The 27647-nt window shown below is 63.0% G+C and overlaps 1 protein-coding gene and 1 long non-coding RNA gene across 2 annotated transcripts; one reads left to right on the top strand and one right to left on the bottom strand.

Annotated features, from left to right (window-relative positions):
* LOC123652505 lies at positions 1-11141 on the top strand. The gene is made up of 3 exons (XR_006741889.1): positions 1-20; positions 5044-5045; positions 11023-11141. It is a non-coding gene; the product is annotated as an uncharacterized LOC123652505 (long non-coding RNA).
* TENT4B (terminal nucleotidyltransferase 4B) lies at positions 11059-27174 on the bottom strand. The gene is made up of 12 exons (XM_036440662.2): positions 26433-27174; positions 18843-18966; positions 17143-17189; positions 16249-16369; positions 15088-15195; positions 14840-14968; positions 14223-14436; positions 13045-13171; positions 12862-12965; positions 12590-12777; positions 12124-12288; positions 11059-11220 (listed from the first exon to the last, which is right to left on the bottom strand). The coding sequence occupies exons 1-12, from the start codon at positions 27032-27034 to the stop codon at positions 11059-11061; spliced, it is 2091 nt and encodes a 696-aa protein (XP_036296555.1). The 5' UTR covers positions 27035-27174.
* Positions 27175-27647: the final 473 nt, after the last annotated feature.

The raw sequence follows: 27647 nt of genomic DNA on the forward strand, positions 1-27647 counted from the left end.
GCCCGGGCCGCGGCGGGCGGGTCCGGCGGGGACTGGGCGGCGCGGCCACAGGCGCCCCCCGCTGGCGGCCGGGGTCCTGCCGGCCCGGCCCATCCCGCCCGGATCCTCCCAGAAAAGAAGGGGGGCCCCGGGCACCCGGCGCCCCGCACCCGCACCCCGCGCCCCGGAACCCGGGCCCCGCGCCCCGCGCCCCGCACCTCGGAACCTGCACCCCGCGCCCCGCGCCCCATAACCCGCGCCCCGCACCCCGGAACCTGCACCCCGCGCCCCGCACCCCGCGCCCCGCACCCCGGAACCTGCACCCCGGAACCTGCACCCCGCGCCCCGCGCCCCGCGCCCCGGAACCCGCAGGAAGCGGCCTCCCCACCTGCTCTCGCGCGCACGTGTCCGGGCGCCGGCGCCGCCCACAGGGACTCACTTCCAGCAGCTCCTCCCGCCCCGCCCGCCCGGACCCGGACCCGGACCCCGGCCCGGCCGCCCCGCCCGCTTCTGGAAGGATCCGCCCTGGGCGGACAGTGCCTCCTGATGGGCGGGAAGCCCCGGTGGAAACCTGGGGCCTCGCTCCGGCCTTGAACTCCCAGGGGGCCCAGGGGTGGGACCTGAGCCCCGCCCCGCCCCCGGCACCCAGTAGGCCCACCTTTTCCACCTGCCCGTGCCCGCCCGCGCCCCGCCCGTGTCGCTCAGTGGGTAGAGCCTCAGCCTGCGGACTGAAGGGTCCCGAGTTCCATTCCGTCAGGGCAGGTGCCTGGGTGGCTGGCTCCATCCCCAGTAGGGGGCGTGCAGGAGGCAGCAGAACAATGATTCTCTTATTATGGATGTTTATCTCCCTCTCTCTTCTTTCCTCTCTGAAATAAATAAAATTTAAAAAAAAAATTTTTTAAAGAAAGTAGGTTGTCAAGGCATGTGCGCAGGTCAACTGATGGGTTTTTCTCTGTTTCTGTCCAAGGATTTAAAACAACAATAAATAAATGGGGGGAAAAAAAAAGGTGTTACAGCCTCGTCATGACCCCACTCCGGGTGGGCCCAGAGTTGGCAGCAAAAAAAAATCTGTCCTGCCCTAACCGGTCTGGCTCAGTGGACAGAGCATCAGCCCATGGACTCAAGGGTCCCGGGTTCGATTCCAGCCAAGGGCACATACCTTGGTTGCAGGCACATCCCCAGTAGGAGGTGTGCAGGAGGCAGCTGGTCGATGTTTCTCTCTCATCAGTGTTTCTAACTCTCTCTTTCTCTCCCTTCCTTTCTGAAAAAAAAAATCAATAAAATATATATTTTTTTAAAAGTCTGTCCTGTTTCCACGGCACCAGGATGGGAGCAGGAGCCGCGCCTCTGAGGAGGGACCGGGACGAGGCCGGAGGGGTCTGCAGGACGGGGGGCGGGAGCTCACAGCCTGCGGAGCGTCCCCCTCCCGCGGTCCAGAGCGCCTGATGCCGGGGAGACCGGGTGCCCGCTCTGGGAGAGGGACCGGGTGCCGCTGTGAAGCCCATTCCTCAGGCCCGACCTCCGAGGCCGCGGGAGATTCTGGGGACTCGACGGTGTAACAGGCGCCAGCTGGCCCTGCGGCCGCAGGTGGACAAGGCCTGTTCCGCTGGGAGCCGTGGCGGAATCCGGGGCCGGTACCCCGCTTACCTTGGGGGGCAACCCCGCAGGGACCCCTGAGGTCCGGGCGGGATGCCGGCCGGTGAGGATCCGCTTTCCCCTCCAGACGGCGGAGACGGGACCATGGCCTCTGGCGGACTCGGTGCCCTCTGGGCTGCAGCCGGGCCACTCTCCCCACCGGGAGGTGTGAGCAGCCAGGACGCCCCGTCCCAGAACGGGCGTGACGGCCGGCCGGCACACCTGATGCTCATCACAGCCACGGCCCACGCTGCACGAGGCCCCGCCCTCCGCCCCTCAGAGCCCACCTGAGGCCCGTGTCCTGAGCCAAGGTGGACCCTGGAGAGGGAGGGGCCCCGGGCGGTAGGGCCCCCCGGCTCCCCGGTCCCTCCAGGCTGAGTCAGGAGCTGGCCGCCCCTCCTGCAGGGAGCGATGCTATGGCTGCAGCCGCCTGTCACCGTGACCCAGAGCCCGACCGGCTCTCCCAGCAGCAGACGGGAAACGGCAGGAGGGAGCCCACGCCTCCGCTCACCCCAGCTGCCGGAGCCCCACCTGTGGGGGCACCTCCGGGCGCGGCCCCGCGGCAGGCAGCGTCCGCATCGCCCAGAGGCCTCGTGAAAAAAAATGCACTACACACACGCGCACCACAGCCCCACCCTGATCCGGTTGAGCAGGTCTGGCATGGCTCCCAAGAGCTGTACCTCGTCCGTCCGGAGCCGCAGCCAGCACCAACGCCGCGGGCCTCGGCAGCTGGGCTGAGGTCCTGCTTTCCACAGAGGGACGGACGCTCCTCCTGACCCCCGCAGGCCTGGGGTGCTTGGGTGCGCGTTACCCAGCGCCCAGGTGAGCCCGGGGCGGGGCTCCGCGACTGAGCGTGGACCTGGGACCCAGGAGGTCAGGGTTCCAGTCCCAGCCAGGGCACAGGCCCCGGATGTGGGCTCCATCCCCAGGAGGGGGCGTGCAGAAGGCAGCCAATGGGAGACTCTCTGGCATGGATGTTTCTATCTCTCTCTCCCTGAAATCAATTTTAAAAATCCCAGGTGAGCCGAAGCCGGTTTGGCTCAGTGGTAGAGCGTCGGTCTGCGGACTGAAAGGTCCCAAGTTTGATTCAGGTCAAGGGCATGGGCCTTGGTTGCGGGCACATCCCCGGTAGGGGGTGTGCAAGAGGCAGCTGGTCGATGTTTCTCTCTCATCGACGTTTCTAGCTCTCTCTCTCTCTCTCTCTTCCTCTCTGTAAAAAAAAATCAATAAAATATATTTTTTAAAAATCCCAGGTGAGCTCTTTAGCGCCCAGATAGGCCTTCGGGGAGGAAGGGGCGGCTGCCCCGGGTGGTGCTGGGTGACCAGCCGCCATGGGAGGAAGAGATCTCAGATACCAGCTCCCATCAGACCCGTGGTCGGCAAACTGCGGCTCACCAGCCACATGCGGCTCTCTGGCCCCTTGAGTGTTGAGCAAAGGCCGGGCTTAGGAGGACCCTCATTAAGTTAATAACAATGCACCTAGCTATAGAGTTTAAGTTTAAAAAATCTGGCTCTCCAAAGGAATTTCAATCGTGGTCCTGTCAGTATCTGGCTCTGCTGACTAATGAGTCTGCCGGCCACTGCACCACACACACACAGCCCGCACCAGCCAGCCACGGAAGACATGGTGTCTGAAGAGGAGGCTCCCACAGGAAGATGTAGTCATTCTGCTGCGAGAAGGCAGCAGAGGAGATCCGACGCTCTATCCACTGAGCCACTGGGGCCGACGCCTTGCCTGCTGGGTGACAGCCGTTTTCCTGAGCCAGGTTTTAGGAAGATGGGGGATGTAACCACTTCCCGCTAGTTTGCGTGCTTGCGCCAGAAAGCCACGTCGGTGACGCCGCCTGCCGGCGATGGAGGAGAAAAGCTCGGTTGCAGCCCAAGGCGGGCGGGGGCACTTCTGAACGGACACCGAGTCCACGGGCCCCTGGGTGCTTCTCACAGCCCCTCCTCCCGGCCACTTGGGTGCTGGCACTCAGCACCGGCGTTTTAAAACCTCTAATGGAGCCCTCGTCAGCACCGTTTGAATCCCGTTTGCAAACAGGGGCTGGTTACTGGCTTTAGAAACATACGCATGTATTCACAGACCGATGCTCTTTCCAGATGGATCATGTGAGATCTGTTTGCGGTTTAAATGGCGTGTGTGTGTGTGTGTGTGTGTGTGTGTTGGCAAGCAAAAAGTAGAAAGCAGCCCAAGCCAGCTTGGCTCAGTGGGTGGAGCGTCGGCCTGCAGACTGAAGGGTCCTGGGTTCGATTCTGGTCAAGGGCTCCATCCCCAGTAGGAGGTGCGTAGGAGGCAGCTGATACATGACTCTCTCTCATCATGGATGTTTCTCTCTCTGTTTCTCTCCCTCTCCCTTCCTCTCTGAAATCAATAAAAAAAATATATATTTTTTTTAAAGTAGAAAGCATTTTACTTACAAGGGGATAAATGGCCTCAATTTATTTTTATTTTTTAAATATATTTTATTGATTGTTTACAGAGAGGAAGAAAGATAGAGTTAGAAATATCGATCAGCTGCCTCCTGCACACCTCCTGCTAATGTTTCTCATCGATGTTTCTAACTCTCTATCCCTCTCCCTTCCTCTCTGTAAAAACCAATAAAATATATATTTTTTATTTTTCTTATTTTTTATATTTTATTGATTTTGTACAGAGAGGAAGGGAGAGAGATAGAGAGCTAGAATCATCGATGAGAGAGAGTCATCGATCAGCTGCCTCTTGCACCCCCCCCACTGGGGATGTGCCCTCAACCAAGGTACATGCCCTTGACCGGAATCGAACCCGGGTCCTTCAGTCCCCAAGCCGATGCTCTATCCATTGAGCCAAACCGGCTTTGGCAAAATATATATATTTTTTTTAAATAACGTGGAAGAAGCGAGCGGGTGGAGCAGGCGGCTGTCTAGACTCCTGTTCACACCAAACCAGCCCGGGGCTCCGTGCACGTCCCACTCGGGCGGTCCAGGGAGCACCGTGGGTCCAGGCGGCACCACGGGGCCAGCCATGGCCGCCAACGCCACTCTGAGGAATGGTTTGGTGTATGCGGCCTCGGACCCTGCGTCCCCCGCTCTCGGGAGAAGCAAAAACCTGCAGACCCCAGCGGGCCGCGCCGTGAAGCGCCCGTCTCCCGGGGCCCTCGCAGGAAAGCAGAGGATCATGCGGGTGGGCGAGGGTGGATGGGAGCCGCTGCCAGCCTGGCGGGGGCTGGGGGGTGCCAATGCCTGCCTCTGCCCAGCACCCGGCCGGGAGGAGGGAAAACAGCTCCTGAAGGCCCCCTCCCGTCCCCCCGTCCCTGCGACTCCAGGATGAACCCCAACAAGTGCCCTCGCTGTGGGGAAAAGGTCTCATTGTCGACGGGGCTGTCTTTGGAGCGACAAGGTAAACTGAGGGAAAGCAGCCGCCCGGCGTCACAGAGAGGCCCAGACCAGCGGTTCGAAGAGGAAGGAGCCTTTATTGAGGTGGGTGACGGGGTGAGCCCGGGTGGGCACGGGGGATGGCGGAGTAGAAACGTGGTTTATAAAATCCTCACGGAAAACAACGGGCGTCTTCGAAGACATCCAAGGCGGCAGCTTAAAAAAAAAAACTAAAAAAAAACCGCTTCCGGACGGGACCCCTCCTGGCGAGGACAGCGGGGCCGAGCGGGGCCTCAGGAGGCGTCGGCATGTCACCGTCGTTCGTACCGAGTCTCTCTGTCTTTCTGGAAGCGCCCGGCGCCTCGGCAGCGGCCACGGGACAGACCGGGAGCTCGGGGGCGAGTCAGACCTCCAGCACCTCCCAGGACTCCGTGCTTCTCAGCACAGACGGCAGCGCTGGTCGGAGGAAACAGACAAGACGGTTATTACACACTAACACGCACACACACGGGCTATCACACACCGACACGCGTGGCTCGCCACCCCGCTGACGGCACACGTCTGCGTGCACGGCCCGCTGAGATGCCCGGCTCCCGGGTCCCGGCGGGCGCTGCCCGGCCGCCCCCGCCCCCCTCGTGCTGGCAGGCGCGTGCGCTGAGCCGGTGCACTTGGCCGTGAGGACAGACACCTGTGAGGAGCCTCTGGGTTCTTTGGGGGCCACGGGGCTCGCAATAGTCTGATGTGAAAAGGAGCCCCTGGACATGGAGAGAGGGGGTCTGACATTTTGGAGAGCCAGTGGAGGGAGGAAGAGGCGCAGCAGGCCGTGCCCAGGGGCATAACGACGAGACGGGAAAGCGTGCCTTGCATGGAAGCCAGCCTGGACGAGGAAGGCAGTTTACACTCAGAGAACTCCGCCAGCCACTGAGATCTCTCATCTCAGAGGTGCCGCTGCCTCGTCCACCAAACAGCCTGCCCCAGGCCTCCCCCTAACAGCCAGTTTTACTTCACAGCCGCTCTTTACGAGATAAACCAAGACTCCGGCCCGGCCGGCGGGGCGCAGCGTTTGAGCGTCGACCGATGCACCAGGAGGTCAGGGTTCGATTCCCGGTCAGGGCACAGGCCCGGGTTGTGAGCTCCATCCCCAGTGGGGGGCGTGCAGGAGGCAGCCGAGCCACAACTCTCTCTCATTGCTGATGTATCTCTCTCTCCCTCTCCTTTCTTCTCTGACATCAATAAAAATATATATTGGAAAAAAAAAAAAAGATGAGCCAACACTCGTAATGAATTCGCCGGACTGCCTGCCCGGCGGAGACCTCGCTGGCAGCCGGCTGCTGCGGGAGGAGCCACAGCCACAGGGAGTCCACAGACTTTGCGTTAAAGGGAGGAGGCGCAAACACCCAGCCACACGTGACTCCCTGGCTGCCCAGCCTCTGCTCCTACGACATCCAGCGTTTCTCCCCGTCAACCCCGGAGGCACCTCCAGTCCGGGACCCCCCAGGGGGCGCACTATCCCCCTCCCTCCCTCTGGCTCCCTCTCAGAAGGGCCGTGTCCCTCCGCGGGCGATGGATCAGGCCCAGGCTTAAGGGGAAAAGGCAGCGGCGGAGGCCTGAGAGGAAAAGGGCCAGGAGAGGGCGATCCGCACACGAGCGGCTTATCTCCTCAGAGCCGCCCGAGTCAACACTAGAGGCCGGATGGCGAGCAGGTGTGTTCCTGGGCAATTCCTCTGGTTAATCATTCTGTCCACACCCCATTCATGGAGCTCGTTATCGCTGTTGGAAAGACGGGGCCTCAGGTGCAAAGTCAACACGCCTCACCAGGACACGGCCCACGAGGACACGCCTCAGCAGGACTCGGCCACATTTCCCCACCACATGAGTGACGTCTGCGCTGGGACCTGGCTTGTCGTGCTGCATACCAAGCAGCATGTTGACATGTGTTCATAAACATGAACACGGATTCTGGCCACGATGTCCTGACAGAATGGCAGTGCCTTCGCCTTGAGATGCCGAGGCTGGGAAGGCCACCCCCCCACCCCCACCCCCCGCTCCCTTGGCAAGCTCCGTCCTCTAAGCATCTCACCACACACCATCCCGAGGGCGATCTGGAGGAGTAACTATGACACGGGGCTGTCCTCCCTTCAAGTGTGAGAGAGCCGGTCAGCGGGCGCTGTGCTCACAACGGCTTCCTGGGAAGGCCGCTGCCGGCCCAGCGGACAGTTCAGAGGGCGCGGGAGGAGCGAGCTGGCGGGAAGATAAACTCATCCCGCCCGTCACCGCAGCCCATCGGTCCCGGCGAAATCGGCGACGCCGGTTTTACACTTCAACATGTACTTTCTGAAAAGTTAACTGAGAGACACGTCCCCCACCAACATTCCTGATGCGTGACTAACACACTGAGACATCCGTGTTAGGATGGAAGAAACAGATAAAACTCTAGATGACTATCAAATCGAGATGATGTCGTCATCAGTGATAAAAACATTAGCAGAGCTCTGGGATTTTTACAGAGTGACCTTGATAGCCACACCCTGTCACAGGTGAGGTCATGGCCGTGAGCACATCACAGCCATACGGGGTCCAGCCTGGCCAGGGTGGCTCAGCAGCTGAGCGTCAACCAGTGAAGCAGGTCACCGGTTTGATTGCCGGTCAGGGCATGTGCCTAGGTTGTGGGCTCCATCCCAGTGGGGCGTGCAGGAGGCAGCCCATCAATGACTCATCATTGATGGTTCCATCTCGCTCTCCCTCTCCCTTCCTCTGAGATAAAAACTGTATTTTAATATCGGGTCCTGCGCTCACAGCAGTCATCCTCTCCTGACCGCCCACAGTATGGAAAGCCCAAACCCTAGTCCACCAGGCATGGCCAACAGCTCACACGGGGCATTTTATGAGGGAGGGACGGGAAGAACATACAGGGGGACTGAGGCACTGAAGGGGTGACTGTTACTGCCCACGCTTACCCAACCCAAGAATGCTGAGCCCAAGCACAGAAGGCTCACGGAGGACCTAGATGCAAGGAACGGTAAGACACACTCACGACGGGACGGATGGACAGACAGGGGGACCCTTAATCCTGAGGACCAGACGGCGGAAACGTGTGAAGCCAGCCGGTCCCTGGTCCAAGCGAGAGCTGGAAGCCAGGGGAACCTCTCCGAGCGAGACGCACGCTGAAACCAGCACCTTCCCGGACACCTCCAGCCTGGAGGGAAAGCTCCCCACTTCCTCCCAACACAGAACCCCCGCCTCTCTGATCCACCGGCACCTCCAACCGCCAGTTCTTAAACGTTTCCGATGACGTTTTAAGGAGCATTAACACGGACTGGGTGCACGCGCGCGCACACACACACACACACACACACACACACACACACACACGGCCGCCAACGGAACGTCCCCCATGGGGGGAGGGCATTGGTAACCCGTGTCCCAGTGCTGGCAAAGGAAGGTCATGGTTCATGTGGGCAGGCGGGCAGGCGGGCTGCCTCCTCCGGGGACACACATCTGATGGGTCTGCCGAGACTTTAGATCAGGCGACCCACAGGTTGAGAACCGCTGTCAGGGCCGCCTAAGACCATCGGAAAACACAGATATTCACATTACGATTCATTAACAGTAGCAAAATCACAGTTATGAAGTAGCGATGAAGATAATCTATGGTTGGGGGTCACCACAGCATGAGGAGCTGTACTGGCAGGTCGCGGCATCAGGGAGGTGGAGAGCCAGGGCCCGGAGGACCAGGATCGGAGGAGGGAGAGGCAGGAGTCGGGGGCACGGAGGGAGGGAAGGCGACAGAACACACACACACAGGCACAGTGCGAGTTCTGCCAAGTTCTTTACTTCGGGTCGGAAAGGAACAGCCCCACGCTGTCCGCTGCAGATACACAGATTCAGAGTACAGTGCTGGTCGCCGGAGGACACGCACACGCCTCACGTTCTCCGTCATGCTTTTTTTTTTTTCTTTTTCTTTTAGAAAGATACTGTTTACCAAAAAGAAACTTCGCAGTACAGGAAAAACGAATTTCCCAATAAGTGTACGAAAACCTAAGATTCCCAATGGAATCAGATTATCTTCCCGCTGTCCACCTGGAGCACCGCCACACGCTGGTGGGCGCGGCCGCCCGCACCCTAGGACGCTCGCTTCCGACGAGGGCGACGCTCCGAGGAGCGGGGCGGCCGGCGGCGCGGGCTCCGCAGGTACCGGGGGTCCGCGGTGGGCAGCTGACGCCGGATCCCTTTTCGCTGTATAAATAATTGTTCCCTTAGCAGCAAACATATGTCTACACGTTCGCAATAGTCCTAGGAAATAAATACTGTGATTATGCGCACAACACGTTAGGACAAGACTAGCTCCCAAGAACAAAAAGCAGCTCGACACTTGATACAGAAAACCCTGATCAGAATCACATGGGCACCTCCAGGTTTAACAGGCCGGCCTGTCAGAGGAACAGCACGCTGGAAACTGTCCACGTTCACACAGGGAGGGGGGTGGACGGGGGAGAGGGTGGCTCTCCAGTTCCAGAACATGTCTTCCGGTGGTGAATGAATGAAAATAACCAACATGTTGGAAATGGTTGGTTTCAGGGATGACGTCGGTTTTGGTCTCACTTTCGCGTTATTTTCTTTATAGAAAGTTGCACTACGTGTCCATTCGTGGTCTGATTGGTCTTCAGTATTTCATACGTGAATACAGAAAAGAAATTCCTAAAAACCGACAGTTATTCACATGCGTGTACATACGTATACAGAAAAGGATCTCATCTCGGAAATGGCCGTCACGGACAGAGCCACACACGGATGCTAGACAGGAGTGCTCCCACCTGCAGACAGTGATTTCAGAAACCCACGTACATTCATGGGGTCACAGTAAATATTCCACATGTGATGAGCGACAGAACATACATCTTGTTTGCACTCAAAGCTGATCACAACTGAGATTGACACGTGATTGAAACAGGCCGATGTTTGAACACAGTGACAATTCTGTGGGGGGAGGAGGAGGAAGACTGGGATGACAGAAGGATTTGGTCTTCGTAAGGCCCGTCACCAAAGACCGTTTCGCTGGGAGAGATGGACAAACCGAGAGCGTGAAGTGGATGTAAGAAAATAGCTTCTGTGATTGGGATTTGATTAAAGCTGCTTCCAGGTAGGTGTTCTCTCCCACGGGAGCGCGGATTTTAAAAGAGATGACAGACGGGCAGGCGAAGCGCCCGGGTGAGCAGAGTCCGCACCCAGGGCTCGCGCGGCGGGAACGGGACAGACGTGTGGCCTCACAAAAAAAAAAAAAAAAAAAAAAAAAAAAACCCGCAGAGGAAACAAACATGGGATCTCGTACCTGCCCACGCCCCAAAGACAGCACGCCAGCAGCGGGGCGGCTGGTGTCGGAGCGGTCAGCTCAGTGTGCAGGCGGGAGTACAGAGCACGGATACAAAATAAAATCAGCGTCGTTTGCCACCGTACACTTTTGCTCGAGGGAGGGGGCGTGCCTGCAGCGGCTGGTCCCTGGGGGGTCCCCACAGGGCAGAGAGAATCGAACCCAAGAGCAGTCACGTCCCTACTCGTGGATGTTCGGGTGACAATTCAGATTATTTTGCAAACTAATCCTGAGAAAAACCTGTTTACAATTTAAACAGTCATGTTCTGTAAAAAGTATTAACAAATCCACTATTACAAATAGCCATTTCCTATGTGGTCATCTATATATACACACAATAAAATGGTAAATATATGCAAAAATACTTTAAAAACACATGCACAGACCCCTTCCCCCGGGAATCTGGGCTTCCCGTGAGACCTGTCCTCCGACAGCCCCTCCCGCGCTGCCCTGTCCCCTCACTCTGCACAACGGGGCGAGGAAGATTCACGTTCCATCCAGACTCGGAACGACCCTGTGGTGGCCTAGGCCTTATCAGGCGGGCAGCTGCCCCTTTGGGTGCTGCTTGCTTTGCCGCCGTCAGTCTTGGTGGTCTGTTCCGTGGCGAGCGGGAATCAGCACGTGGACGGCACCAGGCTCCGGACCGGGCCCCGGAGGCTCCCGACGGCCCCCGGAAGCCCCGGGAGGCCACTGCAGGCAGCAGACGTCCGTGGCCACGCCGACTACCTACAGAGGTCGGCGAGGGGGGCGTCCCTCCTGTGCTTCCTCCGCTTGCCGTGGAAACACGGGTTAGTGGGTTTGCTGGCCGCCAGGCCGCCGTGGCTGCCGGGAGCGGTACCTTGGAAGCCTTTGCTGGACGAGCGGAAGAGCCGGGCGGGTCCGTGCTGCGGGAGGAAGCGGGGAGAGGTCAGTACGGGAGGCGCCGCCGGCTCGCCCACCCGAGTGCTCACAGCCAGGCGTGCGGCTCGGCTGGCGCTGTCCCTGGGAATGCCGAGGGCAGACCCCCTGGCCCCCAGAGGTGGGGCACACTCCTCCCCAGGGGCCTCCAGACAAGATGCCACAGGAAGTGGCCCCGCAACCACCCGCCTGCCGGCACCTGCCACGCTCACTGCCCCTCGGGGTGAGGGGGCCGGGCCTGAGGCTGTGCCGGGAAGGACCTGCAGGTCAGGAAGGACTGGAGGCAGCGTGATGGACACGCCCTGCGTGGGAGGTGGGATGGCCTCAGGCCGGGCCAGGAGCAAATGGCTCCTTCCCCGGTGCAGGGCCCGGGGTGACACAACTCCAGGCAGCACACAGCACACACACACGCCAACACAGGAGCCTGAGCCTTTGCAAGCGGAAGTGGACGCCAAGCCACTGAGCTGGCCAGCTGCTGCCTGACCGTTCACCCGGCCCTGCCTCGGCCACAGCCACGGCCCGGCCCCACTATTCCCGGTGCGCACGTGGCCACGGCCACCGAGAGCCGCACCTGCAGCCGCTCTGCCAGGTCGGCATGAGGGCGGCGGCCGGCATCGCACCACGACCGGACGGACGCCCAGAGGCCTGTGTCCAGGGGCAGGCCCTGTCACTAGACACCCACCAAACACGTGTCTCTTTAACCTGAGTCTCTGCAAGCCCACACCGAACACGTGTAACCGACAGGGAAGAAGCTGGACATACCCCGCACTGACTGCTCACAATGACGCACACATGTGACTGACATTTAAGGAACAATGACATGCATGTATAACTGACATGTGAGGAATGACATGCCCGCACTGGCTGCTCGCAGAGACGCGCTCACGCACCTGGGACTTGCTGGCGCTGCCGGGCGTGGCGGGGGCCGGGGCGCTCTGTGCCTTCCCTCCCGCCGGCGCGGACTCCGCGGCCACGTCCTGCGCCCCCGCGCGGCTCCCGGCGGGCGGGCGGCACAGCAGCTGCTTCGGGGTCTTGCACGGCGTTGCGTCCGAGTCCTGACAGGCGGAAGGGTGACAATGGGGCACGCTAACCCTCAGTCCCGTCACATGGGACCGTTTTGGCTGAGCCCCGGACCGATGGAAGTGAGGACTGAGGACGCACACGAGGGAACGGTTACGTTCCTCCGGCTCCTCCTCCCGAGGGTTTCAGTCGTCCTCCCTCCCGCACATCTGCCTCCTCCCGCCGCCGCTTCTGAGTCACCTCGCTCCCGACAGTTCTAAGGCGACGGTGACGCCACTACTTCCCAGCACCAGGCAGGGAGTGAGCCCTCCGCCCCCGGCCCCCGCCCGAACTCACCACGTCGCTGGAGCTGGACTGCGTGGCGGACGAGGAGGACACGGGGCCGGACGAGGAGTTGGACGAGTGCTTGCTGAGTGGCTCGGCGGCCTTGCCCCTGCTCTTGCCCAGGCCGTCGTGCTCGCCAGGCAGGCCCCGGGCGCACTTCTCCAGCGGCGGGGGCCCCACCACCAGGGTGACCCCGTGTCCTGGGGGGGCGGAGAGCAGAGCGCGTTTCTTCCCGAGGCCCGAGGCGCCCTGGGGACAGCGCGCGGCTCCGGCGGGGGACTCACCGTTGCACGCGGGCTCCGGCCTGCTCTGCCGGCCCCACTGCTTCGAGATCCAGTCCCGGTACGTGGCGACCTCGTCCGTCACCCTGATGATCCTGCCCAGGATGCTGCGGGGAGAGGAGCGGGTGAGCTGAGGCGGACCCACACGCCCGCCCGCCCGCCCGCCCGCCCGGGACGGGGCGCCACCTCTCGGTCTCGCTGTTGGGGTAGTGCTTGGCGATGGGCGACACGGCGTGGCTCAGCACCACGTAGGCGTAGTCGAAGGCCTGCTTCACCTGCATGGCCCCGTACGAGCTGCGCCCGACGTCGTTGCCTGCAGAGAGGGGCGGTCAGAGGGCGGTCGGGGCCCGGAGCTGCCCGGGCCCGGAGCGACCCAACTCCAGGCGCGTGGACATCCCGGCTGAGCCGTCAGATCGGTGCTCAGCCAACACGGCTTGGCCCTTCGGGCACCCCCAGGCCGTCCTGCCAACAAGGACGCCCGCTTCCGGAGCGCCCTGGCCAAACGCTCCTTCTCTCCGCGTGTGCGCGGCACCCACGGTCAGCAGCGCCGGGAGCCGGGCCGCGGGTCGCTAACCACCCTCGATGAGGACCCACACACAGGCCGAGGCCACGCTGCCCTCTGGCTCCCCCTCGTCACACGGCACAGCCAGAGGCCGGCGGTGCGGACCGTGCTTCCCTCCTGCCAGGAGGCACCGCCTCCAGGAGCCTCGGGGACGGAGGGCGGGCGGGAGAGGAGGAGGCCGGAGCGGGTAAAGGACAGATGCTGCCGGAAGGAGACTGCCCGGGGAGCAGTGCCAGGACCGTGACGGGCGGCACAGCTCACCCCCGAGGCCCTACGGCTCCTCGCCCGTCACCCCGCCAGCCAAACTGGAGACAAAGCCGGCGGGCAGCAGGCGAACGGGTGAGGCGGAGAACGGAGACACAGACCACAACCCACTCGTCAAGGGTCCGCGGCAGGTTCTTTGGTGTGTGTGTGTGTGTGTCTGTGTGTGTTCGTGTGTGTCTGTGTATGTGTGTGTCCCTGTGTGTGTGTTTCTGTCTGTGTCCGTGTGTTTGTGTGTGTCTCTGTGTGTGTGTTTCTCTGTATCTGTGTGTGTGTGTGTCCGTGTGGGTGTGTTTCTGTGTGTCTGTGTGTGTCTGTGTGTTTGTGAGTGTCTCTGTGTGTCCGTGTGTGTGTTTCTCTGTGTGTGTGTGTGTGTGTGTGTGTTCTCGCATGTTCTCCCTGGTGTGTGCGGACTTCCACATATTTGCTCGTGAACCATGCTGATGAGGAGAGAGTGACCACCTTAGCAGCTGATCCTGGACGTCTGGTGGAAACGTGCCGGCCCCGCCCGCCCCTCCGCCGCCCCGCCCGGCCGCAGTACCTGGCTGCAGCGGGTCCTCGATGTAGAGCATCGAGGGCCTGTAGCCATCCAGCATGTTCTTCTGAACTTCGTCTTTGGCCACATATGAGCCACCATCCTTTATCCGGATGCCGGTCTTTAAATAATTGAAGTGCCGTCCATATAATTCAAAAAACTCTATTAAGAGAACACCATAGTTTGTATTGGGGATGCAAGCATCTTCCCTGGGATGCAACTACAACCAGAAGGAGAAGAAGAGAAGTTACGTTGCACGTCCTCCGACTGCCCGGGGACACACGCGACATCGGACGCCCCCCGCCCCCCGCCCCCCGCTTCCGGCCCGCCTCCCGGCCGCGCTGGCCCCGGGCGGCCGGCTGACCGCAGCCCCGGGAGGGGAGCCTCCCTGCGTCAATGCGCCCGTGTACCCGCTCAGGGCCCCCTCGCCCCTCGCAGGCCCGTCCACGGACGCACAGATGAGTGGCTCAGAGGACATGGCTGTGCTAGTTCCACGGCTGGTCACCGCTACGGAGCCACGCCCCTCCGTACACCGGCGTGAAAAACCACCACCAGAGCACGGGGACTAAGAGCCAAACCACCTTTCCGGGGATGAGGAACTCTGGCTCTCCCGGCGCCCTCACCTGCAGGAAGCTGACGGCCATGAGGAAGAGGCTGTAGGAGCCGATGCCCCCGGTGAAGACCTCGTTGAGGTCGCGCTGCAGGAGGAACTGCTTGAGCACCAGGACGAGGTACGGCAGCACCGGGTACTTCTGGAAGGAGGGCCGGACTCCGCGTGAGGACGCCGAGCGGGAGCCGGCCCTCAGCACCAGCGGGGGAGCCCTCCGCGGCACACGCCCTCCTCTCGCCCGGCCCCGGAGAGTGAGCTGACCTTGGTGAAGTCCTTGATGAGGTCGGCCGCCCGCACGCCGTTCTGCACGTTGAAGCTGATGTCCACCTTCACCTCCGTGAAGGAGTCGGTGAGCTTGATGATGGGCACCTGGGGGAGAGGGCGCAGTGAACGCTCTGCCGGACCACCCCCTCCGGACATGTGAGCAGGAGGCCCTGAGGACACACACACACACACACACACACCCCTCCGCCAGCCCGCCTTCCGTAACGCCCTCGGCGCAGCCTGTCACTCCTCGGGGCGAGGTCTGACACCGGAGGCAGAAACCCGACACCACGCTGCGCAAGCAGCTTCCTCCTCGCTGACGGTCGAGCCGTCAGGGGGGACCCGGGGCCAAGGCACACTCGCGACCCCTGCGGCCGTCAGCGCTGCCAGGAGCCCAAACACATTGGCCGGTGTGGCTCAGTGGATAGAGCGCTGGCCTGCGGACTGAAGAGTCCCAGGTTCGATTCCGGTAAAGGGCATGTATCTTGGTTGCGGGCACATCCCCAGGAGGGGGCGTGCAGGAGGCAGCTGATGGATGTTTCTCTCTCATCAATGTTTCTGACTCTCTATCCCCCTCTCTTCCTCTCTGTAAAAAATCAATAAAATGCATATTTTAAAAAAGAAGCCCAAACAAAACCCAGCAAGAGGAGACAAAATGCAAGAATCATCCCAAATAAAAAGTGACAATGATTTCGAGAAGACGTTTGGGATTCTAGAAGAACAAAGAACCCTGGGGGCACCACACGTGAGAAAACGTGGGCGGCACACCAGGCCCCCGCTGCCCACCGCCAGGCTCCCGGCCGCCAGGCCGCCGTGCCCTGGAGCACATGCGTGCAGACCCCACGTCTGGAAACTCAGCTCGGGGCTCCCACCCGAGCGCCCCGGCGGCCAGGCCAGGCCAGCGAGCGCGTGGCCGGGCTCACGGAACGCCAGACGTGGCCTGTGCCACGGGCAGACTCGCCTGGGGCGGAGCGGCCTGGCAGGGCCCCGAGGAGGGCCTGGCTAACACCAGGGCAGCCTGTGCTCCATGGACAGAGCCCGCAGGCCATCCCTCATGACCAGGAGCCCATCCGTGTCCCACAGGGTGCCCGTGATGGAGAGAAGGCGCGGGCGGCGGGGGCGGGGGCAGGCAGCGGGGGGCGCCGCAGAGGGACTCACGGTGGCTTTGTCCAGGACCTTCACCGAGTCCTCGTCGGCGACCTTGTGCTTGCGGAGCGCCTCCTCCAGCGTCCAGAGCGGCAGGTTCTCCCACTTGCCGAACACCACCAGGTCGATGTCGCTGCACACAGAGCAGAGGCTGAGCGGCCCAGCGGAGCCCCCGGCCGCCCCTCCCCCGGCCGCCCCTCCCCGGGCCGCCCCCTCCCCCGGCCGCCCCTCCCCGGGCCGCCCCCTCCCCCGGCCGCCCCTCCCCCGGCCGCCCCCTCCCCCGGCCGCCCCTCCCCCGGCCGCCCCTCCCCCGGCCGCCCCTCCCCCGGCCGCCCCTCCCCGGGCCGCCCCCTCCCCCGGCCGCCCCTCCCCCGGCCGCCCCCTCCCCCGGCCCTGCATGGCGGCCACGCTCCAGGCCCCTCCGTGCCTTCCAGACTGAGCGATGTGACTGCTACTCCTGAGCTCACTGCAGGGCCCCAGCTCCCACAGGGACATGGTCAGGAGGGGGGCCTCGGGGGGGAAGGGGAGTGGTCAGGACCCACCGTCAGCGGCTGTGGGTGGGGCGTGTGCAGCTGAGCCCCTGGGTCAGGGTGCGGAGCTCCCAGTAACACGGCCCCCGTACACGCAGGTGCGTCACCCAGAGGCCCCGGGCGTGCGAGTGGTTAGGGGCGGGCGGTCTGGGGGGCCAGCGACAGCCCGCTGCTGTGCTGTGGGCAGGCGACCGGACCCTGCCCCGCGGTCCGGATGCAGCTGCTGACGGCTGGCAGGAGTGACAACGACCCCAGGGACCCAGGAGCCCGGGCATGTGGGTATCTGTTCCATCACCCGCTTTCTTTCTGCGCTTCCCGTTCACAGGCAGGACAGACACAGCCCAGGACGGGCCGTCCCGGAGCGCCGTGTGCTCACCTGGTGGGTAAATACAGGCCGGTTTTGAAACTCCCAAATATCTGCACCTGAAACAGAAACCACTGCATCACCCAGAGCCCCCAGCCAGGAGGAAGGCCGGTGTCTGCTGCCCTCTCCTGGCGCCTCTGAGCACTGCAGCGCGCTCTTCCCAGATAGGCACCTACACTCAGTTCAAGGACCAACGCAGGCTCAGGGGGAAGGGAAACTTTCAGCAGGGACATGTCCGTCACATGTGCTCCCTATAGCCACCGACCCTGAACACTGGTCCCTGCCCCCCAACGCTGGTCCCTGCCCCCAACGCTGGTCCCTGCCCCCAACCCTGGCCCCTGCCCCCCAACGCTGGTCCCTGCTCCCCAACCCTGGCCCCTGCCCCCCAACGCTGGCCCCTGCCCCCCAACCCTGGCCCCTGCCCCCACGCTGGCCCCTGCCCCCAACGCTGGTCCCCGCCCCCCAACGCTGGCCCTTGCCCCCCAACCCTGGCCCCTGCCCCCCAACCCTGGCCCCTGCCCCCACGCTGGCCCCTGCCCCCAACGCTGGCCCCCGCCCCCCAACGCTGGTCCCTGCCCCCAACGCTGGCCCCTGCCCCCCAAAGCTGGCCCCTGCCCCCCAACCCTGGCCCCTGCCCCCCAACGCTGGCCCCTACCCCCCAACCCTGGCCCCTGCCCCCACGCTGGCCCCTGCCCCCAACGCTGGTCCCCGCCCCCCAACCCTGGCCCCTGCCCCCAACCCTGGCTCCGCCCCCCACGCTGGCCCCGGCCTCGTAACACTGGAGGAAGCGTCGCCGCAGGAGGAGGACAGGAGCTCAGGTCAGGGCCGTGACCTCAGCGTCCTGACACGTGGAGGTCACTCTCGGTTGTGGGGGGCTGCCCTGTGCGCTGTGGGGTGTTGAGCAGCACTCTGGCCTGTGCCCACTGTCTGCCAGGAGCACTCACCAGTCATGAGCATGAAAACTGTCTCCACCCATAATGCCAAATGCCTCCTGGGGGGCATATCCCTCCCCCCAGCTGAGTGCCACTGACGCGGGCCGACAGGAGAGGCCCGGGCAGGAGCGGCTCAGTAACGTACGCGTGTCCTCTCCCCCCACCCACAGCCCCTCGTTTGGTGCTGGTGTGTAACCAATGGGAAAAGAAAACCAGACAAGGCCCCGTGGCCCCGGGCCCGAGCCTAAGGAAGGTCAGCACAGAGACAGTGACGGATCCTAGTGTGGGCCCTCGGGACGCACAAGGTCATACCACAGACCCTAACGTGCCTGACCCCGTGCAGGAACCGCCAGGCAGGCAGTCTGGCCGCTGTGCGCACCGGGGAGGCCGTGCGGGGAGCCGGGGGACGGCGTGGGGGGGAGGGGGGGAGAGGGGGCAGACGCCAGCATCGGCCTGAGAACGTGACCTCCCGGTGACAGGAGCTGTGCCCTCCCTCCTCCAAACGCACTGCTCACGGCGGCTGGAGCCGTGGCGGACACGGAGCCGCATGGCGGACACGGAGCCGCATGGTGGACACGGAGCCCGGGTCGCACACCGTGTGGGCGGCCCCCTCACACCCCTCCTGCGCTCTGCCAGGCCCACACCGAGCCCGGCCCGGAGCGGCCGACTGCGTGCTAACGATCGGGGCCCATCCCAAAGGCCGAGGGAACCCCTGGCCTGACGAACGCGCAGACAGCTGCCCGGAGGCCGCGGCCCCGCTCCCCGCCGCCCGCTGCTCACGTCGGCGCTGGGCCAGAGCTCCTTGATGACGCTCTCGATCCGGTTCACCACCTCCATCCGCATCTTCTCCTCCTCCGGCCGCGGCGACATGTACTCGTAGAAGTCACTGATCTCCTCGTGCAGCCTGCAAGGAGGGCCACGGTCACGGGCGGGCGGGCGGCTCCACAAGCCGGCCTCCCACAGCCCCTCTAACTGCCTGAGCCTGCTGCTACCTTCACCCTAACGCTGCCACTCGGATGCGAACGAATGGAACTGAATCAAACCACAAAGTGATTCCACAGACACGGGGCCGGGGAGTCCGACGGCACGCTTACAGCCCTGCGGAGCCCGAGGCGGCCGCGCAGCCCGGACCCGGGAACGGAGGGCCCGCGCCCGCAGGACGCCCGGGCAGTCACTGCAGCCCGGCTCTCATGGGTGCTGCTCGCCTCCGGCCCTCCCCGGGGACGCGCAGACGGCGTGGGGAGGTGCCAGGAGTTTCTGGAGAGCACACTCCCTCTGCTGGCACCTCGTCCGGCGGGCCTGAGGTCGGGGTGCGGCCTGGCCGCTCGCTCAGACACAGCCAGCCCCACCGTGCGGACAGCACCGGCCCCGAGCGAGCGCCGTGCGTCTGAGTGACACCTTCAGAGGCCTCCGCTGGGTGTGCACCAGGAAACTGGCACGCACGTACACACGAGCACACACACACACACGCGCACACACACAAAGATGTGCGTACATACACATGCGCACGTGTGCACACACATTGTGTTTTCATTTCAGTATCACCCCGAAAACACGCAGAGACCCGCCCGGGACCCCCAGCGCCCCCCTGGGGTTCCCGGCCGCGTGCCTGCTCCTGCCACGCCACCCCAAACAGGACCGGGACGGGTGGGCACTAATGGTCAAGAGCGGGGTCAGCCCTGCAGATACACAGCGCACACATGCCCAGAGGAGGCCCTGTGGTTCCCCGAATCCCCGAGTGGGGAGAACGGGGGGCACGCGCAGGGCAAGAGGGGCACTGGGCATGCACTAGAGTGCCACCCTGGCCGCTCACGGCTCACGGCTCACGCGCGTCGCTGTGGCTGGAGGGGCCGCCCGGCCCGTGACGGCCATCTCATCGCAGCGGCTTTGCCGTTTTGTGTGTTGAACGTGTCCGTCCGTCCGCTTTTTGTGTCTTTGAAGATAAGGATGCTGTACCTGATGCCGTCATTTGCACGGTCAATAAGAACCGCCTACGCGAGGTGCCAAGCGCAGCCGGGGACGGCCGTCTGGGGCCAGTGGGGCCGGGGAGCTGGACATCCACACGCGGGCAATGACCGGGGACCCCTACCTCACACCACAGAGCTCCAGTGGGGGGACCGGTCACCTGACCTGGCCGGCTGAAACCAGAAACTTCCGGAAAGAACCTGGCATTTGGCGGCGCTGGATGGAATGCCAAAGCACAGGAGACAGCAACCGAGAGGACAGCTGGGACTTTGCCAGAACTGGAAACCCCGTGTGCCAAAGGCGCCGCCGATAACAGAGAGGAAGCAGCCGAGCGGGAGGATATGTGTGCGGGCCGCGTGTCTGACAGAGGACTGCTGTCCAAGGTACCTGGGGAACTCCTGCGATTCCACAGCGAGAACACTCAAACGTGGGCGAGAGACTCGAATGGGCGTTTGTCCAAAGAAGACACAGACACTCAATCTGCACAAGAAGACACTCAACCTCATCAGTCATCAGAGAAACACAAATCAAAACCAGGAGATGCCATTTCAACCCATTAGCATGGCTACTATCAAAAAAAAGGAAAAAAAGTGCCCTAACCCGTTTGGCTCAGTGGCGGGAGCCCCGGAGTGTCCGCGGCTGCCTCTGCAGGCGCCCAGGGATTGACAACCATTCTGCGGAACACAGCCTTCAAGCTCCTCCCATCCCCTCCCCATCCACGGACCGACTGCCGCGGAGCCCAGCAGACAGACCCCGTGATCACCTGTGCAGCTGGCGCTGAGGAACAGTCAGCACCTTGGACTGTGTGTGACGGAGGGCATGGAGCCCGGAAAGACACCGCCCCCTGCACAGCCCCCAAATCCCCACTCCCTGCTGGACAGCTCCACCTCAACATCACCCTCTTTAGCTCCACACCTACAGGAATCATACGGCCCTAAGCGGTTTGGCTCCGCGGATAGGAAGGTCCCGGGCTCGATTCCGGTCAAGGGCATGTACCTTGGTTGCAGGAACATCCTCAGTTGGGGTGTGCAGGAGGCAGCTGATGGATGTTTCTAACTCTCTCTCTCTCCATTCCTCTCTGTAAAAAATCAATAAAATTTATTTTTGAAAATTAAAAGAATAATACCAACATTTCCCCAGTCACTCAAGGTCAAGACTGTAGCTGATCATTAAGTCCGCGGTGGGTCCAATCCTCTCCATCCTCCCCTTTTACCGCTCACATTTGGTCTTCCTCCCATTCCCACCCCATTCCCGCTGGAGAGATTATGCCTTAAACCGAGGTTTCCCGCGGGATCTTCCTGCTGCACTCCAAAACCCGATGCTCTAGACATCCAGCCCTTGGAAAAAATCTCTCTGGTCCTGGCAGTGTGGCCAGCTCAAACTTTTTCTTTTTATTGTTTATTTTATTTTTATTGATGATCTTAGAGAGGAAGGGAGAGGGAGAAACTGAAACACCAATGAGAGGGAATCATGGACCGGCTGCCTCCCGCACAGACCCTTCCGGAAATAGAGTCCACAGCCCGGGCTGTGCCCTGGCAGGGAACTGAGCCCGGACCTCCTGGTTCACAGGTGGACGCTCGGCCCCCGAGCCAGGCCTTTTCCGGTCAATGGGCCTGGACGAGCATCAGACGCCTGACCAGGGCGTTCTGGACCCGAGGGCTCGGCCCAAGGACTCTGACTCCGTACGTCTCCTGTATTTGCTACTTCTGTCCTCCCTTCCCTCTCTGGTGACCGACAACTAAGTCTCTGAAAAGGAAGGGGCTCGAGGCTCGCTGTCACGGACAAGCGGACGGAGCAGGTGGACGGACCACAGCGAACCTGGGCAGGACACGAATCCCACAGGAGGAAACAAGCGAAAGCAACTTCGTGATGAAGACAAGGCGCCAGGCTGTGGCTCCGCTGGTGGTGGGTCATCCCCTATAGATCAGGGGTCGGCAAACTCATCCGTCCACAGAGCCAAGTATCAACAGGACAACGATGGACATTCCTTCGGAGAGCCACATTTTTAAAACTTTAACTTCTTCTAACGCCACTTCTTCAACACAGACTCGCCCAGGCCGTGGTGTTTTGTGGAAGAGCCACCCTCAAGGGGCCAAAGAGCCGCATGTGGCTCGAGAGCCGCAGTTTGTTGACCACCACCCTAGACGGAAAGTTTGTGGGTGTGATCCGAAGTTGGGGCACCTAAGGGGGTCCATCGGTCAATGTCCCCACAGACCGATCCTCAGGTGAGGATTGAAAAAAAAAATTTTTTTTTAACTTTTAAAGAAAAAGGAAGCAAACCCATCCCTGGGCCTGTTGGCACACACACAAAGAAGGCTGTGAGGGTGAGCCAGGCAAACGCAACTGAAACAGGACCATGAGGACTGCAGGATGAAACCTAAGTATCTTACTTTCCATTTAAGAAATCCCCATCTTTGCCCTAGCTGGTGTGGTTCAGTGGATAGAGCGTTGGCCTGTGGACTGAAAGGTCTCAGGTTCAATTCCGGTCAAGGGCATGGACCTTAGTTCCGGGCACATCCCCAGAAGGGGGTGAGCAGGAGGCAGCTGGTCCATGTTTCTGCCTCTCTATCTCTCTCCCTTCCTCTCTGTAAAAAATCAATAAAATATATATTTTTTTAAAAGGAAAGAATCCCCGTCTTAGCTAGTGGCCTAGCGGGTGAGAAGAAACATGCGCATCAAAGGAAAGGCAGACAGGCAAGCCACACCCACAGCGAGAAGCAAGAGCTTCAAGAGCTCCAGAAGGAACCACACGCCCAGAGCCGGGTGGCCAGCGGGAGGAGCCCGGTCCGGCCCGTGGCGGAGGCCGAGGCCGGCGAGATGGAGATGTGCGAGCAGCATGCAGCTTCCCCCCCACACCCCATCCTGGCCCGGCCCGGCCCCGCGCTCTGCTCCCCCACCACACACACCCCATCCTGGCTCACCCCGGGCCCCGCGCTCTGCTCCCCCACCACACACACCCCATCCTGGCCCAGCCCCGGCCCCGCGCTCTGCTCCCCACACACACCCCATCCTGGCCCAGCCCCGGCCCCGCGCTCTGCTCCCCACACACACCCCATCCTGGCCCAGCCCCGGCCCCGCGCTCTGCTCCCCACACACACCCCATCCTGGCCCAGCCCCGGCCCCGCGCTCTGCTCCCCACACACACCCCATCCTGGCCCAGCCCCGGCCCCGTGCTCTGCTCCCCACACACACCCCATCCTGGCCCAGCCCCGGCCCCGTGCTCTGCTCCCCCACCACACACACCCCATCCTGGCCCAGCCCCGGCCCCGCGCTCTGCTCCCCCACCACACACACCCCATCCTGGCCCAGCCCCGGCCCCGCGCTCTGCTCCCCACACACACCCCATCCTGGCTCACCCCCGGCCCCACGCTCTGCTCCCCACACACACCCCATCCTGGCTCACCCCCGGCCCCTCGCTCTGCTCCCCCACCACACACACCCCATCCTGGCCCAGCTCTGGCCCCGCGCTCTGCTCCCCACACACCCCATCCTGGCCCAGCTCCGGCCCCGCGCTCTGCTCCCCACACACCCCATCCTGGCCCGGCCCCGGCCCCGCGCTCTGCTCCCCACACACACCCCATCCTGGCCCAGCCCCGGCCCGCGCTCTGCTCCCCACACACCCCATCCTGGCCCAGCCCCGGCCCCGCGCTCAGCTCTCCTCTCCCTCCGGATGGAGGCCGAGCTGCCACAGCCCATTAGCTCCATGTCAGCCGCAGGCCGAGGGCTCAGGAGGTTGGGAACGGTTCTACTACATTCCATCTCAGAACAGCCTACCAGTGCATCGGAACTCAGATGTTCAATGTCTGCATTAAAAGCAGCAAAACTTCCACAACAGTCAAGAAACTAGGATCCGTGAATCCAAAGAAGAATCTTTAAGCATCCAGATGCTCTTATATAAACACTCTTCAATAAAAAAAAATTAAAAAAATTAAAAAAGTAAAAAAAAACCCACGTTAAACTGCTGACCTCCTCTCAGAGACAGAACAAAAAGGAAAGTCTGATAAGTGGTGAGAGGTGTTAAAACAGGTTATAATCAGTCTGAACAGTAATCCCAAGTAAATAAACCAACCTTCCTTCCTTTATTTATTTATTTACTTACTTATTTATGGAGAGGAAGGGAGAGAGATAGAGAGAAACATCAATGGGAGAGAAACATCAACCAGCTGCCTCCTGCACACCTCCTACCAGGGATGTGCCCACAACCAATTACACATGCCCCTGACCAGAATCGAACCTGGGACCCTTCAGTCCGCAGGCAGACGCTCTATCCACTGAGCCAAAGCTGTCTGGGCTCACCTTCCTCCCTTTAACCCCTTAGACTCTAAGGCTTAGAGGGCAGCACCATCCGAACAAGACCAGACCGCTTCCGAGTTCAAACGTGACCTGTAATTGGACCTTCACCTCCAACACCAGGAGGGGGCACTCCTGACCAGAGGCCGCAGCCCTGGGGATTCTAAGGGACCTTTGTGGACGTGCACGAAGAAGCTTCAGGAACCGGAATCAGGGAACTTGGCGATTTTAGTTGACGGATCACTTCACGGGAGCTTACTCCTGACCCGGCACCGAGAGAGGGACCGGAACCCAGTCCACGTGCCCCCACGGCCCCCTCCCCCAGCCACAGGTCCACGCTCCGCCCGCCCGGCCGGCCGGCCGCACTCCCGGGATGGAGCCCGGAGCCTCAGAAGGGATGGCCATGGGGCGCCTGGAGCTCAGCAAGAGGCTCAAGCCTGGAAGGGTGCCCCTGGGGAGGGGCAGTGAGGACGGACTCCACACGTTCCCGGCGCAGCCCGAACCACTCGACCCGACCGACCGACCGACCAACCGACCGACCGTCTGATCTCATCTTCCCTAAAAGGTGTGAGCTGTAACAGCAGCGTCTGGCAGACCCCGGCCCTCCAGAAGCCGACGGAACCCACCAACCGGTTTCCCCCAGACCTTCCATACCGCTCCGCCTGTCCGGGCAGAACCGGGAGCCTAAGAGAAGGCGCCAGCGGGGACGGCTGACAGCTTCCACTGCCCCAGCCGGCAGGGCAGCATGAGCAGTGAAGAGCAATCTGAAGGCTCCTTCTCCGAGTGCCAGGCAAATGCATGCACACGCTCTCTCACACACACTCTCTTTCTCTCATACACACAATCTCACACACACACACACAATCTCACACACATACACAATCACACACACACACTCTCTCACACACACTCACACAATCTCACACACATACACAATCACACACACACACTCCCTCTTTCTCTCACACACACACTCACACAATCTCACACACACACACAATCACACACACACACTCTTTCTCTCACACACACACTCACACACATACACAATCACACACACACTCTCACACACACAGTGTCTCTCTCTCTCTCTCTCTCTCTCTCTCTCTCTCTCTCACTCCCTGTCCCTCTCTCTCTCTCTCTCTCAGTAGCAGGCCCTACCCCGGCAGAGGGCTCTCGCAGTCCAGCCGGCACCCGGGCTGTACTTCCCCGCTGGGCACCCACTTCCCCGGGGGAGCTGCCTTGTGTAACATGAACTTTACCCACTGTCACCGCTGGTGCAACTCTCCCCGCAGCACGCAGCTACCCCCAACGGGGAGCCCTGGCCGCCCTGCCAGGCCGCCAGGCGCTGGGGCCAGGGCCATGAACTCCTAGAAAGTTCCATGGCCGCGCAAGAGCTCCCAGCTCCACCGGCCTGCACCGAGCCCTCCCCCTCCTCCCTCCCCTGGGCATCCGGCACCGCCGCCGAGGTGGCACATTTTGAAAAGAAAAGGGAAAGAAAAGGAGCCGATGGAGGAGCAGAGGGCCGGCAGCAGGCAAAGCCGTGCTGGGCTGGGATTCCCGTTTGGGGTGAGGGCGGGCGGGGGAGGAGCTTTCTGGATGGTTCTATTCCTGGCCAGGAAATGAGCGCCGGTCCGGTTCCATCAGAAGGCCCGGCCGCAGGGCTGTTCTGGGGGGATGAGCACTCGCCCCGGGCCAAGCGGCCTCATCAGGGGGTGCGGGTGGCAGCAGGTGGGGGGGCTGCAGGGGGAGACGGGGGGGGGGGCCTGCCGGGGGAGGGGGGGGCTGCAGGGGGGGTAGGGGAAGGGGTGTTTCCGGTGGGGGGGCCGCCCGGGGAGGGGCGCGGTAAGACCGAATGAATGGAGGAGGTCGGGAGGACAGGGACAGTTAGGAGGGAGCGTGCGGATGACTAAGGAGGCGAAGGCGGGCGTGGATGGCCGGAGGGGAGAGGGGAGGCCCCCTAGGGGAAGGGGTGGGGGTGGACGGGCGAAGGGATGTCCATCTGCCCCTGGAGGCAGCGGTGAAGGAGGCCCGGGAAGAGGGGTGGCCTCGCCCGGCTCTCCCCACCCCGCCGGGGGCGTGCGCCCCGCGCTGGGCCCGGCCGGCCGCACTCACCCCACGACGCCCTGGTTGTAGTTCCGCCGCTTCCAGGGGGTCCCGCTGTGGGCGCCGCCGGCCGGCCGGCCGCCCGCGCCGGGCCGCGCCGCGCCGGGCTGCAGCAGGCTGTAGTTGAGTCCGTAGGTGCTGGCCTTGTTGTCGCGCTTCCGCTTGTTGCTGCCGCCGCCGGAGGCCGGGTCCCCGGCGGGCTCCGCGGCGGGGCCGGCGGCCGAGGCCGGCGCCGGGGACGCGGACGCCGGGGCCGGGGCCGCCGCCGCCGAGGGCCCCGCGGCTGCCCGGCGGGCCCAGGCCGCGGGCTGGTGGTGGTTGTTGTTGTTGTTGGTCGTCTCCAGGGGCAGGAAGTCCCGCTGCTCCGCGGGGCCGGCGCGGTACATGCCGGCCGGGGCCGGGGCCGGGGCCGGGGCCGCGCCGCCGGGGCTGCCGCTGCCGCCGCCGCCGCCGGGGCCGCCGGTGGCCGCGCCGCTCGCGCCGCCGCTGCTGTGACAGTGGTGGTTGAAGTAGAGGTTCCGCAGCCCCTGGGTCGTCTCCCAGATCTGCATCCACAGACTGTTGGACGGTCCGAGCTGCTCTGGCTGGAACCAGGCGATCCTCGGATCCATCAAACGGCGGCGGCCCCGGCCCCCGCCCCTCCCGGCCGCCCGCACGGCCGCCCGCCGCCGCCGCGCCTCAGGCGCACGCCCGGCCTCTGCCGCCGCCGCCGCCGCTGCTCCCGCTGCTGCCGCTGCTGCCGCTGCTGCCGCTGCTGCCGCTGCTGCCCGCGCTGCCCGCGCTGCCGGCGGCGCCGCTCCCGCCCCGGGGGCTCCGCGCGCCCTCCCCGCTCCCTCCGCCCCTCCGCCGAGCCTGTCACCGAGGTCCCCGTGCAAATGGCGGCCGCGGCGGCGGCTCCGGAGAAGGACGAGCGGCGGCGGCGGCGGCGGCAGCAGTGGCGGCGGCAGGGGCGGCGGGGTGCGCCTGCTCCGTAGCGTCCGCGCTGCTCCGGCCCGAGGGCGGGGCTCCGGCCGGCCCCGCCCTCCCGCGCCGCCCCGCCCCCGCGCAGGCCCCGCCCCCGCGCCGCGCCGGCCGTCAGCGCGGAGGCCGCGCCGTGCGTCACAGAGGCCGCGGCGCGGTGCCCGCAACCGCCCGGCCCAACCGCCCCGGCGCCGGCCGGGCACCGAGCCCGCACGTACCTGGGCGTCCGGGTGCCCCTCGCGCGCGCACGCCGCCGCCGCCTCC

Source organism: Pipistrellus kuhlii, unplaced genomic scaffold (genome assembly GCF_014108245.1).
Source record: "Pipistrellus kuhlii isolate mPipKuh1 unplaced genomic scaffold, mPipKuh1.p scaffold_m20_p_17, whole genome shotgun sequence".
In the NCBI taxonomy this organism is placed as follows: domain Eukaryota; kingdom Metazoa; phylum Chordata; class Mammalia; order Chiroptera; family Vespertilionidae; genus Pipistrellus; species Pipistrellus kuhlii.